Source organism: Dasypus novemcinctus, chromosome 7 (genome assembly GCF_030445035.2).
Source record: "Dasypus novemcinctus isolate mDasNov1 chromosome 7, mDasNov1.1.hap2, whole genome shotgun sequence".
In the NCBI taxonomy this organism is placed as follows: Eukaryota; Metazoa; Chordata; class Mammalia; order Cingulata; family Dasypodidae; genus Dasypus; species Dasypus novemcinctus.
This window is the reverse complement of record NC_080679.1, coordinates 65,711,926-65,730,177: the sequence shown is the minus strand read 5'-3', so window position 1 is coordinate 65,730,177 and position 18,252 is coordinate 65,711,926. Positions and strand designations below refer to the sequence as shown.

Sequence of the window (18,252 nt, the reverse complement as noted above, 5' to 3'; positions counted from 1 at the left end):
TAACCTAACCAGATCTTGCAGCATAAATATAACTGACACTATTTGGTTGTGGCTTATCCTCCAGAGCCATTCATCTATTTAGTGGCTGAATGTGAAATAACAAAGGTGTCTGCCTTATAAGTTGCTACAATAGAAATGACTCCATTCCAAACCCTACCCCCAACTGAAAAAAACTTCCTGCTTTAAAATCATTAATAATGAATGGCCATCCCTGCAACACTCAGAGGGAGCTTACATTGCACTTTTGAGCAGCCGGTTAGTAATGTACAGTGTATAGAGCCTTTTTCTCAAATCCCAGGGCAGCAGGTCCTTCAAGGCTAGCATTGCATTTTCAATTAGCTGTTGAGTGAATGCTTGGCATATGTATTAGAGAAGAGGAACACAATTAGCTCATTGTTCCTTTCTGTATTGTGCTGAGAGGATCCAAGGGATTGGTGGGGGAACAGGCAAGCAAGGCATCACTGTGGATGTTGAAGAGGGGATTTATTCAAACCGGGGCATCTTCACTCGCTCACTGTGGAATTACAGGCTATTTATTACAAAGCACTCTGTGTGGCTTGGTGAAGTGCGCCTGAAGAAGCACATCCCAGACACCATTTGGGGTTAGTCTTTCTGAGCTCTTCAAATCTCTGACTAATTCTCATCATTATCATGGAGCCCAACAGTCCCAAAAAGATACAATTTGCTGTGCCTTTATTCCAGAGTCAGATTGCACCTGAAGCAGCAGAGCAGGTAAGCAGAATTGGGTAGGGACAAGAGATGCTCAGTTCAGTCAGGCATTCTTGTTAATTGAAAGTTTCTCTTCTCTTGAATATGCTTAAGTTTGTGACTTTCAGGATACCTAAATGAGAAATAAAGTAGTATCTATATGCACTTGATTTGAGTAGCTTTGGGGCAACTATTGACTGAAATGCTTCACTTCCTTTAATACAAAATTAACATCCATTAGAGAAAATTGGTTATATTAGCAATTCAGATTTGGACACAAAAATCTTTTTTATTTTCACTTATTGAAATAACAGGTGCAACATGTACAATAACATTTTAAAATTTTTCAAAATTAAGCTTTTATTACATTATTTATAAAAATGATTGATTTAGCAATTGAAGTATTAAATGATCAAATAATTCCAGATTATAGGCTTAATATTTTGTTAATATTTTTTCATTATGTATTCAAAACACTAATAAATTAAGTATATGTAATATGGGATTTTTAGGTATATTATAATTTTAAAAAATGTTTTATTCAGAGATTATCAACATTTTCTGGTTTCCTTTTCCATGTCTAATATATCTATATACCTGTACTTATTTTTTTCTCTCAAGAATATAAGATTAATTTACATCTGTATCACTTTTAATATTCAGATTTACTTAGACTCTTGATGCAATGGCACCATTTAAAAGAACATATATGTAAAACTACAATTGTGGGGAGGTAGAAGCAAAGAAATTTACAGGGTCATAAAGCTAAATTCATTAATTTTTTAAAACTGAAATTATCCGTGATATCTTTTATAGTGATTGAATCTGAAACTCATAACTTATTTGGATGTTTTGATCATCTGAATTAAATCCACCCGAACTCACATCAGAAAAATTACAACCTTGAATATGCATTTATGTTGAATGGGGCATTCACTCAATCTTGGCCAAGATGTCATCAGAAAAATGTTATCCTCTATCATGACATATTTTGGGAATTTATGAGCAAATATATTCAAAGAATCAAGGATATATTCAAGATTCTGATCATAAGCTCCTGTAATAAGGGGAAAAAAACTTAGTTTTAATATGAATCACATATTCTTATAAGGCCTGTATCCATTCTTTATTTGATGATTTTCTCTGAGTACTATGCTAGAAAACAAAGAAGATAGCACTAAAAAAATAAGTAATTCATGCTATTAACTGTAACTAGGGTACCTACTAGAAATTCGAGTTTTCCAAGCTTCACTTATCCGATTTAGAAATAAGGGTAATGGATCTTGAAAGTATCATCAATATTATGAGGTACCAAGAGAGTTATTAATTTAGCCAGTCCTCCCTGCACCTTCCCTGAATATTATTTTCCAAGTGCAGCATTTATTTACATAAAACAATTTTTTTTTGGTGGAAATGTAGCTTTTTGGTCAAAGAAGATACTAAAATCTGTCAGTTGTACAGTCTGGCTTTCTATTATTCCAAAATAAAAGTAGAAAGCACTTACTACAGGCCCTCCAGAAGTCTGCGTTTGTATATCAAGAAAAGATGCGGATGGAACAGCTTTGCAAGCTGTGGGGTAACCTAGGTCAGTGTTGGAGCCACACTGACATGATCTGGGTCTCTTATTGTTCACAGATCAGGAAAAGAAGACCGACACCAGCATCACTTGTGATTCTCAATGAACATAACCCCCCAGGTAAAGAAGCATGCTGTCTTTCACACTGATGAAAGAGAATAGAAGTGTTTGAAGAACATCAAAGAGTGTGTCATTGCCCAAAGGTTTCAATTCATGATTTCAGTTAGCAATAATTTAACTAGCTAACCTATAAAATGGATTGTAAACAAAACCAAAAGAAATATTGTAGGAAATGCCTCAGACAAAAGCCTGCTTTTCCTCCAGCAAGACACACCAGTGGTGATAGGCCCTGAGGTGTTTTGCTAGCTTGACTGTCCTGTGTTCAGGTGTTTGTATGGAATCTGGTTTAGTGCTTATTAAGGAAGATGATGGAAAGTTAATTAAGTTCCAAAGCTCATATTACAGCTTTGGAGATGTTTATATCTTTACAAAATAGGTTTTTGTTTATGTAAAAAGGTTGTCATGGGGTGGGCAGTAAGCCAGCATTGGCTACAGCTTTCCTGCTGATGTCATCTCTGAATAAAGCAATCGAAAAGTAACCAGATCAATTTTCAGCACTGCCCATTTGAGAGTCATTCTGAAGGTTTGCATCCATTTGTAGAGGTTTTATTTTCCATTTCCTGCAAAGAGTAAAACTTCATTATTATTCTTGATAAAAGACTATGATCTGCAACATGCAAATATTTACTTTATTGAGGGGGGTGAATTTAGTCTCACTTTTAAGTGCTGCTTCTAGAAATAAAGTAGGACAGCTAAGGTCATGCCATTATTTTGTAACCAGGCTGGATTTGGTGTAAGATTTATTCAAGGTGTAAACAATCAGGGTGGACAAAGGATTTTTAATAGTGGAAACATAATAAGACTAATTTTAGGTTGTTGTGAATGATCCATTTTAAGAATTGCAGGGCAAAGTATCCTTGATTTTTTTATACAGTTAATTAGAGAAATATACAAAGGAAAGAAAGTAAAAGTAGAATATTCATCACTGAGACTAAATATAGGAAAATCTTCAGCTAATGGGATATGAGTAAGCTAATTCATTCCCGCTGAAAACAGAAGATTTATAATTTGACCCTTAAAGTGCTGTAGCATTTGTGTTTTTATTAGAGAAGCTGTAGGTTTACAGATAAATCATTTAGATAGTACAGAATTCCCATATACCCCCCCCCCCACACACACACAGTTTTCCCTATTATTAATACTAAGTATTAGTGTGGTATCTTTGTTACAACTGATGAAACATTATTATTATAATTTTACTACTAATTGTAGTCCACGCTTCACCTTAGGGTTTACTGTATGTATTGTAATTTTCCATAATTTTAAAAAATTTTATTCTGGTAACATACATACAACCTAAAATTTCCCCTTTTAACTATATTCAACTATACAATCCAGTGTTGTTAATTACATTCACACTGTTGTGCTACCATCACCACTATTCATTACCAAACTTTTCCATCTGTCCAAACAGAAACTCTGTACCAGTTAAGCATTCATTCTCCATTCCCTATCTCCACCCCAGCCCCTGGTAACCTGTATTCTAGTTTCTGATTCTGTGAATTTACTTATTCTAATTACTTCAGTGAGATCATACAATATTTGTCCTTTTGTGCCTGTCTTATTTCGCTCAACACTATTAAGATTCATCCATGTTGTCACATGTAGGAGAACTTCATTTTGTTTTATGATTGAATAATATTTCATTGTATGTATACAACCACATTTTGTTTATCCATTCATTGTCTGGACACTGAGTTACTTTCATCTTTTGACAATTGTGAATAATGCTGCTATAAACATTGGTGTGCAAATATCTTTTTGAGTCTCTGCTTTGAAATTTCTGTTGTTGTTGTTACTTACCTAGAAGTGAGATTGTTGGGTTATATGGTAATTCTGTAATTAACTATCTGAGGAACTGCCAAACTGTCTTCCACAGTGGCTGCACCGTTTTACATTCCCACCAGCAATGATCAATGTTCCTATTTCTCCACATCTTCTCCAATACTTACATTCTGTTTTTCGAAGTAGCCATTCTGGTGGGTGTGAAATGGATTCTTACTGTGGATTTGATTTGCATTTCACTAATGGCTAATGAGATTGAACATCTTTTCATGAGCTTATTGGTCACTTGTATATCTTCTTTGGAAAAATATCTATTCTTTTGTCCAGTTTATAATTTGGTTGTCTTTTTATTGTTAAGGTGTAAAATTTCTTTATATATTCTGTGTATTAAACACTTTTCAGATGTGATTTTCAAATGTGTTCTCCCATTCTGTAGGTTTTCTTATTCTCATAAGAAAGTACTTTGCACAAAAGTTTTTTACTTTTGATAATATCTCATTTATCTATTTTGTTGCTCATGGCTATAGCATTTCAAAATCATTTTCAAATATATTTTCTCATTTAATAAATGTTAACCCACTTATGTCTACTTGAGTAAGTGGTGCAAAAGGGTTGTACTTTTATAGTTTATACATAAATACAAATAACCTATAATGACTAACTCTCAGTTTTTGAGGTAATTGTACAATAATTTTCTATCACTGTCTTGCTCACAGTGGCAAAATTTTCTATAATACCTTAGAACTTAATTCTTTGTTTACCCTTGAAGACTTTTGCCAAACTTGATTTCTAGGTGTCCTGCATGATACTCTTCCATCCACTAGTGAACTGCTCTCAGAATTCTATAGGCATTGTTTCTGTTTGAGCATAGTGAAATCATGTAAGTAAAATTTGTGGCTCCTACTTGAGCTCAAAAAGTAGTAACAATTGTTTCTTGAAGCTATACATGTGTTTCTTGAATGCCAAAAAACATGTTTCTTGAATACATTTGAGTAAAGTGAGTATCAGGTGAAATGTCACTAGAAGTGACATTCCAGAGACAAACCCATATAATTCTGATTCTAGAGTCCATTCATCTCCTATGGCATGACACTGGTCTTGAAATTTTCAGTTTGCATTACACAGTGAGGGATTCATAAATTTGACTAGACATTCAGGCCCCATGGAAGATCAATCCCCAACTTTAAATAAGTCCTTTGTCTGGACAATTTAGCTTAGTAGATTATACATTATACTTAAATATCACTGGGAACTAAGTGTAGTTTTTCTTTAGAAACGTTTTTCCTACCAGATCTCCCAACACTAGGTGATATTGTCCCCATCCTACTCTCTGTGTATAAGTACTATTGGAGAGAATTTAGATGCAAATAGCATCTCACAGAAAGCTATATCATTTCAGTAATATCATCTTCCTGCATTCTCACCCTCCTTTGTGGAAACTAGAATAGTGTACAAGAGACCAATCCATCTTTAGCTGTGCTTATCATGTGCATCAGAGTGGATGGCAAACAGAGATTTTTGGACTAGTAATGGGTTTTTGCAGCAAAATCAAAAAAACCCTGACAAAAAATGAAGGTTTTCTCAGTAAAATTTATCTAGCACTGTGGTTGTTGAGAAAAGAACTCTTAAAAACCCAGCAAACAACAACCAAAGTCAAAAAACCAAAGCAAATCAAATGAAACCTGAATATTGGTCTCTACTAGTCATGTGGTCTCAGGTAAGGGACAATATCTCCAAGCGATTTTTGGTCAACTATAAAGGAGGAATTATAATGTCTGTCTTTTCTACCTCAAGGGGAGTTGTAATGATCAAAAGTCAAAGAGTTAATATGAACACACCTCAATCTGCAAAGTACAACATAAATATTAGGTGTTATATACAACTGTGTTCTAGAACACAAACTGCATGTAATATTTAAGAATGAAGATATATTATAACAAGATGAATAGCATTTTCATAATCTCAACTGTGCTAAATATTTCTGCCTTACTCAATAATTCTTTATGCTCCAAATATTATGAGTTCTCTCTTTCAACCAAAACAAAAACAAAAAACCTTACAAGTGTTAATTGTCCTTTCTTAAGCAATTGCCTTTTCTAACCCTTGAAGGCAATGTGTTCTTTAATAAACAGAAATTAAGTGCAGCTTTAAATCCTGCTAAAACTAAACAATTTTCTTCCATTCACTGCAATTGCCTAGCAAGTAAATTAAGAGTTCTTGGAATTACCTGCCATTAATACTGTTTACAATTCAAATCCCTGCATATATTTCTTTATTGTCAACTAATGAAGCAAAGAAAATTAAATTCTCCATAATAAAGACATAATTAAGAAGCCCTTCCAATTCCTATTATGAAATCAGTTTATTGCAAACATTGTTAAATGAATTGGAAACATTATTTTTCCCCTTTTCAGGGCTTTTCAAAAATAGTCAACTATAAAGTGTATGTGAATGAATGATTTAACTGTAGATATAAAAAACAGGCATTCTGTTTGTCTTTAGTAGAGAGGAAACAGCATAGAAAGCTATTTCAACATCAAAATCCAGATTTCCTGTTTGCTATTTCATCTGTGCTGATTTAAACACCTAGATGATGCAGGCTTCTATTTGGTAGGCTTCTCAGGGCAATAGATTGGGTTCTAACAAATGGCCTAGAATTCTCAGAAGTAAAAGCACTTTGGAATCAGGCAGTAACCTATAAAGGATATATAATCCTTTGGCATGGATTAATCAGATTAACTCTGAAAGAAATCCTTAAATTGAAGCCATCAGGCCTAGGAAAGTTCATAGCAGAGGTTGTGTCTTTATTGTAGAGTGGGAAGAAACCATGCGTTTGCTTCTAGGACTGACTCTAACCAGCCAGGTGGCAGCAGATACTGGAAGCCTGAGATATGGGTGTAGGGAGGCACTAAAGACAAATTTCATGTTTTGTTTATTTCAAATGTTTTCTGTGGCTTGTAGCAAAGTGCTTATCTTTCTGTATCTTCAATTCCTCCTCTGATTAAGGGCCAATTTTTAAGCTCTCTGATGTACAGCAAGCATCAGTATTGATTCCTTTTCTGTGTGTTGCTTGCTTTTACTCTTGTATAATCTATAGTTAACTGTTTGGTTCCTATATTTTTATTTAAAGGAATGTCTACACATAAATCCTCTCCATGTAAATAAATGGTAATGCCACTTTTTGCAATTTATTCCATCACATTTCTAGATTTAGTTAAACTTTATTGTCTTTAATAGATTTTGGGGAAGATTATATATTTGACTTTAGTGTTAGAAATTTAGAGCTGGAAAAGAACTATGGGAAACAGGCTTAACCACAAATATTCATGAAAGACGAATATAAATCAGCCCAAACCCCTGAGACACAATCCATTATGTACATTGAGAAGAATCCATAATCCCAATTTTTCAATTCCAGGTCTGCTAATTCTCAATGTTAGATAATATAGTTTCTTTAAACCAAACTTGAGTAATGCCCCACTTTATTCTAGCATAACTCTTCATGTACTCCCTTCCATAAAGTTTCATTTACTCACCTTTTAAAATACATGAAAGCATTTTTTTATTGTTTTCTTTTCTGGATTGAATAACCCCAGTCCACCATAAAGGACTTAATGAACACTATCCAAATTCTCCCAGGCTTTCTGTGTTTGGAGTCTTGAGCTTCCAGTAAAAAGCCATCCTAGACCAGGCCTTATGAATATTAAATCTTGTGGCATCTCATTCTTTTCAATTTACTGTTAAGCAGAGAAAATATGGTTACAATTAAATTTAATGGACCTGATGCCTATTAAACATAAGCGATCTGTAAGAGGCCTGGAGCTAAGGGAAGATTGGGTAAGTACCCAGAGTTTGGGCATCATTTAGAAGTTTGCTATATATTTTAAAAGTGGAAATAGAAATATAGTGTAAAATGGCTTTCTGGGGAATATTGATTGAACGTCCTCTCACAACTCAATTTTGGTGATATTGGTTTTTGATATTGGTTTTCCCTTTGACCATTTTAGCTCCAAAGAATAAAATCAAAAATGTTTCCTCACATACCTCAGGATAATAAAGAGTAGTTAATATGAGATAGGAGAAAGAGGAATTAAATATCACAGTGTCTCCTTTTAATCTTGATAGTAGGTACAATCAATAGAGAACTGTAATTTCTAGTTAACTGGGCTATTCAGCACCACAAATTGGAAATGAAGCCACAGTCAGTTCTCTATGTAGCATAGGACTATCTAAATGAGGTATTCACTTCCCAGAAACTGAGTTCTGAAACTCAGTTGACTAACTGAGATTTTAAAGGCTCTGGATTTATAATCCTGAGACATTCATGAGAGAGAATGCTAGACTCAGACTGAATTGTTCAAATTACAGAGTAGTTCCTTGATAGACACCTTGACTGGGGGGTCTGAGGGCCACACTGAGGATTTTCCTGGGACTTTTAAGAGTGGGTAAGACACAGTCAGACCCAACATAGTGCCTATTACCCTCAGGGGCCTCCCGTTACATGTATTCAAGTTAAAGCTGTACTGGACCTATAATTCATTTAGTATTTTCCAAGTCTTCATCTTCTTTGGGAATATAGTTGTAATTCACTCTGATTCAAAATCCTTGCTGATTTCTCAGCATTTATTTTGCCTTAGCTGTATTAATGAGAGTGTGAAACAAAGAAAGGTCCAATGTTTAGAGACCATTTAAGAGTTACCTGACGTCAATTTCTAAGGAATTGTCAAAAAACTTTTTTCTCCTCAGCATTTGTTTCTGAATTTTGAATGCCATACTATGCTGAGTGACTGAGTCAAGTGATCCATTTAGCTTTCAGAGATTGATGTATAATTGATTGACTTGTTTTCTCATAACTATTCAGTCTGTGCAGCCAAATAGCCCAATCAATCTGTATAAATGTGAGGCAAAGATGAGGTTCCAATTTTTAGTGCCAAGATTTGCTATTCTGTAAGTGTTCAAGGGAACGTGTAATCTTCAAATTAAATGAAAGAAAAATGAAAGTGCAAGTCATAAAATTATGAAATATATTTAGTTTATTTCAGCAAGATGGCTACTTTTGTTCATTTCTTGAATAGTAGCATATACTGCTTACCTTTTATGTTGATTTTTTAAAAACAGAAATATCTTGGTGAAATGTGACAAAATAGTTGTGGGATCAATTCATCTTTTTTTCGTCTCTGCCTCTAAAGTACTTGCATGTGATGTAGAGAGGCAGTGGTTATAATAGGCTAAGCTTTGGCTTTGAAGTAGGACCTGAGTTTGAACTCCATCTACTGGTGCTGAGACATTAGACATGTACTTAACCTCTATCAGCTCAGTTTCTTTCTTTCTTAAATACAATACTGAGGGGTAAGAAAATATCTAGCATAGAATTTGCTACAAACTAGATACTGAAGACCCATTCTGAGAAAACCTTGACTTCTCCTAAAACCTGCATTTCCTATCAGAAGATGACTTTACTCTTTTCCAGTTCTGACTATAGCAGTCAATGTCAAGCAGTATCTCCAAGAGACAGGAGTATTTGGTAAAAAACATATAATATCTTCTATTTCGTCAGGATATGAATACACCTTAATTGTCTATGAGCTATTTTTAATTGTATCCTATCTTGTGGTATTTATTCAACTGAGCATGTCTTGTCTACAAATATAAACTCCATGGATTATGAGTTACTTTCTTTAAAGTAAACTTGCTCCTGATGTCTATAAAGTTGTGAAGAAACTATTTCAAGCAATAGACATTTGTAGCAGCTTTGTATTATATTTCAGTGAACATGAAATCCTTTTTCTAATAATATGTGTCAAAGAAGTTGAATATTGAATATAAAAATAAAAGTCATTTGATTGATTACTTTTGATCCACTCCATTTTTTTCTCCCTTCCATATGCCATTCCCATGCTATACTCTAGGTAAACTTTCTTTGGTTCCTTAAAGTGACTCTTTGTTGCCAGCTCTTAAGATTTAGTCTAGACTGACTCCTTTGTTTAAATAAGTCTCCATCATTTCCACCAATTTCTCTTATTTGAATTGTAGTGCAAGACTCACTTAAATTGCAAGAGCTTTCTTTGGCTACTCTGACCAGTTGTCATACTGTATTATTCCAAAACTTTCCTTCTACCTCTAACTATTGATTTATGCATGCAATTCAATTTAATAAATATTTATTGAGTCCTAATTCTAAATTATAATATATCTAGAACATATGGTCTAGATAACAGACAATAATATGTCTGGATGACCTAGGATACAATTGTAGCAACAGAAGTGCCAAGTGTCCAGATCAAGGTTCTGGCCAATGGATAAAGGTAAAATATTAGTCTATAAAGCATTTGTTGGACTTATTTTAATCTTTTGGCTTTAAATATTTAAGGTTGGGGACCAGAGCCAAAGTTTAATTATTTATCCCAAATTGCCAGTAAAATAGATGTTAAATGCCTAAGGACTGTTAAATTTAAATGGAAAAAAATCTTCAAATCAAATGTCAATCAATCAAGCATTTTAAGGCACAAACTTAAGATTGAAGCACAGTGTTAGCTATTCTAGCAGATAAAATAGGTAAGTTACTACCCCTGCCCTTATGGAGGAACTTACTTGAGACAAATTTACCATATAACCCACGTAGATAAATAGTAAAACCAACAGTATGTGATAAAAATACAAAGATATTTCAATTAAGTACAGAAATTAGACATTTTGGGGGGATACGATTATAATGTAAGCACAGTACACAGACTGGATGCTTGACAAATGGTGTCTTAGTTTTCCTAAGCTACTATGACAAATTCCACACAATGGGTGGGCTTAAACAACAGGAACTTATTGACTCATAATTTTGAGGCTAGGAAAAGTCCAGAATAGAGGCATCAGCAAGGCAATGCTTTTTCCCCCAGTCTAACATTCTGATGCTGGCTGCTGCCTCATGTCACTTGACAATGTCCTCTCCTTTCTCTTCCAGCTTGTTGACTTCTAACTCCTTCCCATGGCTTTCTCTCATTTTGTCTAAATTTCTTCTGCTTATAAAGGCCCCTAGTAATCTGGATTAAGACCCAACCTCATTCAGTTGGACCACATCTTAACTAAAATAACATCTTCAAGAGATCATACTTATAGAGGGTACACACCCGTAGTAATGTGGATCAAGATAAAGAGCATGTCTGAATTGGGGTACATAATTCAATCTTCCATAAATGGCAACTATTATTTTGGGGAAGCAGGCATGGGCAGTTCTTGGAGAGAGGTTGTGGAATCATTCAGCCTGGGAACTGAATCTCACTACTCATGCCTATGTTATCACAGAAAAGTGGCTCATCCTCTGAAGGTCTGATAAGTGACATAGCGAGGCTCATTTAGCTCCAAAAAGAATTTCTTTCAACACAAACATATTTCATGGAATATAAAATTTATTCATTAGAAAGAAGGCCACTCTGAGTCCATTGAATAGATATAAATTTTGTCTGAATAATAGAAGACCCTTATGACATTATTGCCAGTTGTTATGAGTAGTTTATAACTGCACATTCAGTTTCAAATTTAAAATTAAGAAAGTTACTAACAACTCTTTCTAATTGCTTCTAGTCGATAGACATAATCAAGAAAACAGTTAATTGGTGTTACTTGTTAACATTTAATAAAAAACCTAGCCAAGTTAAGTGGTTGATGGAGAAGAGTTATTCCCAAATTTCTTTAATTATAATTGCTCAGGAGAAACCTTTCAGTCCTTGGGATAGTCTACCCTTTCTATCACAATTTTCCAGGCGTGACCTCTACTAAAAAATGATTTGACACTGTTCCAACAATTCCAAACACAACTTGGTAGTAGAATTTACCAGGGTCTCAAATTGAAATGCCTCTGGGACACAGGCAGGTGACACAGATGAATGCCTGGGCACTGGGTAAAACAATAGGTTGTAATGAAGACTGTGAGCTACTAGAAGAATGCAAGTTCCAGTCAAGGCTTTTGAATTAAACAAAAGACAAACAAAACTACAATATAAACAATTTAACAAAGACCATTGTAGGGGAGACAGATACTGAAGTGGTAAGATTTTAGAGATGCTGGCAAAATACCTCCCTAGTCAAATTTCCTTTTGAAGTTGTTATTGCTGTTATTATACTCCATCTTCATCATCAATAGTCTTCTAAAATGCAAGTACTCTGATGGGATGCAACACATTATCCCTGACACTTCAGAAAAGTTACCACCTGTGGCTCAGGAGGGACCTGTGAAAGTCCGAAGTGGAGGGACAGGCATAGCCTAGAGCAAATGTCTCTGCCATGAAGATTAGGGGCTCAGAATTCATTGCCTCCCTCCTAGTTTGTTTGCTGCCACTGCCTTATCCATGTTGGAAAATACTATACAGGCTTACCTCAGAGATATTGTGGGTTTGGTTCCAGCCCACTGTAATAAAATGAATATTGCACTAAAGTGTCACATGAATTTTTTTTTGTTTCCCAGTGCATATAAAAGTTATGTTTTTCTATACTGTAGTCTATTAAGTGTACGATAACATCATTTCTAAAAAAACAATATGCATACTTTAATTTAAAAGACTTTATTACTAAAAATTGCGAAGTATTATCTGAGCCTTCAGTGAATTGTAATCTTTTTGCTGATGGAGGGTCTTGCCCTGATGTTGATGGTTGCTGACTAATCATGGTGATGGTTACTGAAGGTTGGGGTGGCTGTGACAGTTTCTTAAAATAAGGCAACAATGAACTTGCCACATCAATGGGCTCTTCCACTCGTGAAAGATTTCTCTGTAGCATCAGATGCTGTTTGATAGCTTTTCATCCACAGTAGAACTTCTTCCAACATTGGAGTCAATTGTGTCAAACCCTGCCACTGCTTCATCAGCTAAGTTTATGTCATATTCTAAATCCTTTGCTGTCATTTAAACAATGTCCACAGTTTCTTCATCAGCAGTAGATTCCATCACAAGATATTATAAGAAGCAACTCCTCATCCACTCAAGTTTTATCATGAGATTGCAGTAATTCAGTCACATCTTCAGTCTCCAACTCTAATTCTAGTTCTCTTGTTATTTCTACCACATCTGCAATGACTTCTTCCACTTGTCATGAACCCCTCAAAGTCATCCATGAGGGTAGGAATCAACTTCCTCCATACTGCTCTTCATGTTGATATTTTGATCTCTTCCCATGACACAATGGTCTTAATGGCATCTAGAACGGTGAATCCTTTCCAGGAAGTTTTCAATTTACTTTGCCCAGATCCATCAGAGGAATCGCTATCTATGGCAGCTAGAGCCCTACAAAATGTAGTTCTTAAATAATTAGACTTGAAAAGTAAAATAACCCATTGATTCAAGGACTGTAGAATGGATATTGTGTCAGCAGGTATGAAAACAAAATTAATCTCAACAATGATGTACAAACATCTCCATCAGAGCTCTTGGGTAGCCAGGTATATTGTCAATGAGCAATAATATTTTGAAAGGAATCTTTTTTCCCTGAGCAGTAGATCTCAACAGTGGGCTTAAAATAGTCTGTAAACCATGTTGTAAACAGGTTTGCTGTCATCCAGGCTTGTTGTTCCATTTATAGAGCACAGGTAGACTGGATTTAGACTAATTCTTCAGGGCCCTTCAGAATGGTAAATTCTTCAATTTAAAGTCAAAAACAGGATTAGTTGCTAATCCTGTCCTTTGAGGCTTTGAAGGCAAGTATTGACATCAATGCTATGAAAGCCCTAGCTGGCAATTTCTTCCAGTAGAAGGCTGTTTCATTTACGTGGAACATCTGTTTAGTGTAGCTACCTTCATCAATGATCTTAGCTAGATCTTCTGGATATAGATCTTCCACCTCAGTACTTGCTGCTCCACCTTGCACTTTTATATTATGAAGATGGCTTCTTTACTTACACCTTATGAACAAACCTCTGCTAGCTTCAAACATTTTTTCTACAGCTTCCTTATCTCTCTCAGCCTTCATAGAATTGAAAAGAGTTAGGGCTTTGCTCTAGATTAGGCTTTTGATCTTTTATCCAGACCACTAAAACTTTCTCTATATCAGCAATAAGGCTGTTTCACTTCCTTATCACTCATATGTTCACTGGAGTAGCACTTTTTCATTTCCTTCAAGAACTTTTCCTTTACAGTCACAACTTGACTATTTGGTGCAAGAGGCCTAACTTTTGGCCTATCTCGTCTTTTCACGTGCCTTCTTTACTAAGTTTACTCATTTGTAGCTTTTTATTTAAAGCAAGGAATCTTAATCAGGGGTCCATGAAAAGATGTCAGGGGGTCCATGAGTTTGAATTTTTAAAAATCAACTTATCTTTATTTTCTCTAGCCTCTAACTGAAATCTAGCATTTCCTTTACTTACAAATGTATGCAATAAATAAATTACAGTAGTATTCATTTCACCTGACTGGCATAGGGGTCTGTGGAACAAAAAAATTAAGAACCCCTGATTTAAAATGAGAGACATATAACTCTTCCTCTCATTTGAACACATAGAGGCCATTGTAGAGCTATTAGTTGGCCTAATTTCAATATTGTGTCTCAGGGAATAAGGACATCCAGGGACAGGGAGAGAGATGGTAGAACAGCTGGTCAGTGGAACTGTCAGAACATGCACAACATTTGATTAAGTTCTCTGTCTTATATGCGCATGGTTCATTACAGTATCACAGATCACCATAACAGTTATAATAATAATGAAAAGGTTTGAAATATTGTGAGAATTACAAAAATGTGACACAGAGACACAAAGTGAGCCCAGGCTGTTGGAAAAAAGTGAAGCGCAATAAAATGAGGTATACTTGCATCTCTGTGTTTTCTCTATGGTACCAGTGGAAGATTATCTTTGAATTTACTTTAATGGCTTTATATAATTTAGAGAAATTTGATATAGTGACAGTTATAGTGCTTACCAAAGCTATTTGTGAAATAAGTTGCCCAACTCTGTGTCATCAAATGGAGATATATTGACTGGTTAGAACATAATTGCAGTTTGACCTTTGCAATAATGCTGAGGGAAATGTACTGTGTGAACTCAAAAAGCGAGGGAGTTTTTAATCTTTCTTATTTTTTCATCATCATAGGAAATGATTTTCAGAATCACACTTGAACAAAAACAGTCATTCTTTTTTTAAATTTTTCTCCCCTTCCTCCCCCCACCCCAGTTCTCTGTTCTCTGTGTCTTTTTGCTGCGTGTTCTTCTTTGTCCGCTTCTGTTGTCAGCGGCATGGGAATCTGTGTTTCTTTTTGTTGCGTCATCTTGTTGTGTTGGCTCTCCTGGGCAGGCTGAACTTTCTTTTCATGCTGGGCGGCTCTCCTTACGGGGTGCACTCCCTGTGCGTGGAGCTCCCCTATGCGGGGACACCCCTGCGTGGCACGGCACTCCTTGTGCTCATCAGCACTGTGCATGGGCCAGCTGCACATGGGTCAAGGAGGCCCGGGGTTTGAACCACGGACCTCCCATGTTGTAGATGGACACCCTAGCCACTGGGCCAAGTCTGCTTCCCAACAGTCATTCTTTTGGAATACAATTTCTAGAATAATTTGCCTTGATGCAAAGTTATTTTATGCTTTTTTCCTGTTTGAACAGATTAGAAATCATATACCCAAATAATATATGCACAAAGATATATTCATATGAATATACAAGTCAAAAATCCAAATATTTGTAAAAGATGACATAGGCTACTTATCCATGTAATAAGATCTACATACACAGTGTAATCTGGCTTCTGAAGAAATCAGGACTTAACATATTATCTAGAAAAACTGTAAGATTTTGAATGAAATAAAACTAATATTAAAGTTAAGTTTCTAAGCATTTAAATTCATATTTAATAGATTAAAAACTAATCATATTATTTGAAATACCACAAAATAAACACTGAAATTATTGGCATCAATTCAAATTGTGAGAGCAGGAAGCTGACTTGGCCCAGTGGATAGGGCATCTGTCTATCACATGGGAAGTCCGTGGTTCAAACCCCAGGCCTTCTTGACCCGTGTGGAGCTGGCCCACACGGTGCTGATGCGCATAAGGAGTGCCGTGCCGCATAGGGGAGCCCCACGTGCAAGGAGTGCGCCCTGTAAGGAGAGCTGCCCAGTGTGAAAGAATGGTGCTGCACACATGGAGAGTTGACGCAGCAAAGATGACGCAGCAAAAAGAAACAAAGATTCCTGGTGCTGCTGACAACAACAGAAGCGGACAAAAAGAAGAACACACAGCAAATAGACACAGAGAACAGACAACTGGGGTTGGGGGGGGGGGAGGGTAGAGGAATAAATAAAATAAATCTCTAAAAAAAAACCACCAAATTGTGAGATTTCTTAAATTTAAAAAAAAGTCAGGAATAATTTGAAAATATATTTATTGAATATTAGTTGACTTAAGATTATCTTATCACTTGGGTAGGGTTCATATGCCTGCTTTCGTGTGAGCTGATTTATGGACACAACAAGTATTACAATTAGATATAAAAAATGAGCTTTTCCTGCTACCTCTTGAAAGCCATTGTTTTACTGAAATGTATCATGCATCATTGAAGCTAACTTTTCCTTTTGACCGTTTCTGTTACTGGTATCCTATTCTTCTAATCTTTGAACCACACAACCTTGAAGTCATCTCTGACTCCTCTATTTCTCTCTTGCTCCCTAAATCTGTCAATTACTTTTCTGTGGACTTTGGTCTACAGGTTGAATCTGCCCGTTTATAATTTTGGTGCTGATGCTCAGCCTAGGACATTCACTGCCTTATTCTGAGATCATGGTTTGATGCATATAGAATCTCTCACCTGACCAAGGATTTACCTCCTCCCTGCTCTCCTCCTTTTCCTCAGACATCCCATCCCTTCCCTTCTAGTAACACCCTGGAAGCAAGCCAAGCTTTAGCTACTATAACCTTGAGCTCAGTCGTCTTCAAGTGCATCTTGTGTTAAGAAAAGACCACATATCCAGATATTTTCCCAATATTTGCACACAAGCCTCAGGCCCTTTAGGCACCTTTGTTCCACAACCATATATAATCTGAAGAGAGTTTACCATAGGTGTCGACATACTCGAGTAAGTTTTTGTCATCTAATGTCTGTTGTGAGGTAGCTGCAGCTCTCTGAATGCAAGTTCCCTTAATAAATGCTTTTGGACTGATCATCCTGGTCTTCAGTGCCTCTTTCTTTGAAATCTCAACTGCCCACATTTTAGGGTGATTTGGGGGCTGTCCTGGTTGGGGCTTCCCCTATTTCTTTTTTCAGGGTAGGTTGTGCTGCTGGTTCCGTGGGACACAACAATCATACAGTAACTTCTGCACTGTTTTTTTGTGCTCTTCAAACTGGTTTCACGTAGTGCTAAGAGCCCTAACTTCAGAATTGGTGACATGACTGTGACTCTCTGAGTCTTAATTTCCACCTCCTTGAAACACAGAGCATCATAACTCCAACCCTGGATGTGTTGCTGGAATGAAGTGAGCTGCAATACATGAGTAACACTTGCTCCTACAATTGATCTTTCCTAACTCTGAATTGCATGATAGGCTTTTGGCAGCTGTAATTAAAAAATGGATAATTGACTATGGCAGCTTTACTTTTCATAATTGATTTGTCATGATCTCTAATTTGTATCCTATAAGTTACCTGTTGTAGCTTTTAATTAGTATGATAAGGCTGATGAGGTCTCATAATCTAAACACCACTCCCATTTCTACCTTTAAATAAGTCAATTTCCTACAAATGCTATTACACACATTGTTAATAATGGCCATAAAGCTGAGATTTGATTAAAAGGAAAGAAATGAACTCAGGAAAGGGAAATAGGGTAGATTATGGTTAACATTACTACTTTATAATTTCTTTTCTATTTATTCCTTTATTTTGGGCTGGATGCTCATAAAGCTCATTTGCCCCAGAAAACTTCCTATTGAAAAATAATTATTCAAGTGTATAGAGATTCTAGATTAACCAGGATGGGCTCAGGTTAGATTTGTCTCCCCAAGACCTTTAAAGATTCTCTTCTCTCTCTCTCTCTGTGGATCCTAAGCAGTGCCCACTTGCCCCAGTGATTAAAAGGTTTTCAAGAAATTGTCAGAGACC

The 18,252-nt window shown here is 35.8% G+C and overlaps 1 protein-coding gene across 4 annotated transcripts in view; it reads left to right on the top strand.

The window, feature by feature from the left end:
* The first annotated feature begins 448 nt into the window (after positions 1–448).
* PPP1R1C (protein phosphatase 1 regulatory inhibitor subunit 1C) overlaps positions 449–18,252 on the top strand; it is a 158,885-nt gene continuing 141,081 nt past the window's right edge. For all 4 annotated transcript variants that reach the window (XR_009186537.2, XM_004476884.5, XM_004476882.5 and 1 more), the window contains exons 1-2: positions 449–732; positions 2,344–2,404. Coding sequence is in view for 3 of the 4 variants with exons in the window: in XM_004476884.5 (XP_004476941.1) it covers positions 652–732; positions 2,344–2,404 (142 nt within the window). In the remaining variant the exon portion in view is untranslated. The remainder of the gene's footprint in view (positions 733–2,343; positions 2,405–18,252) is intronic.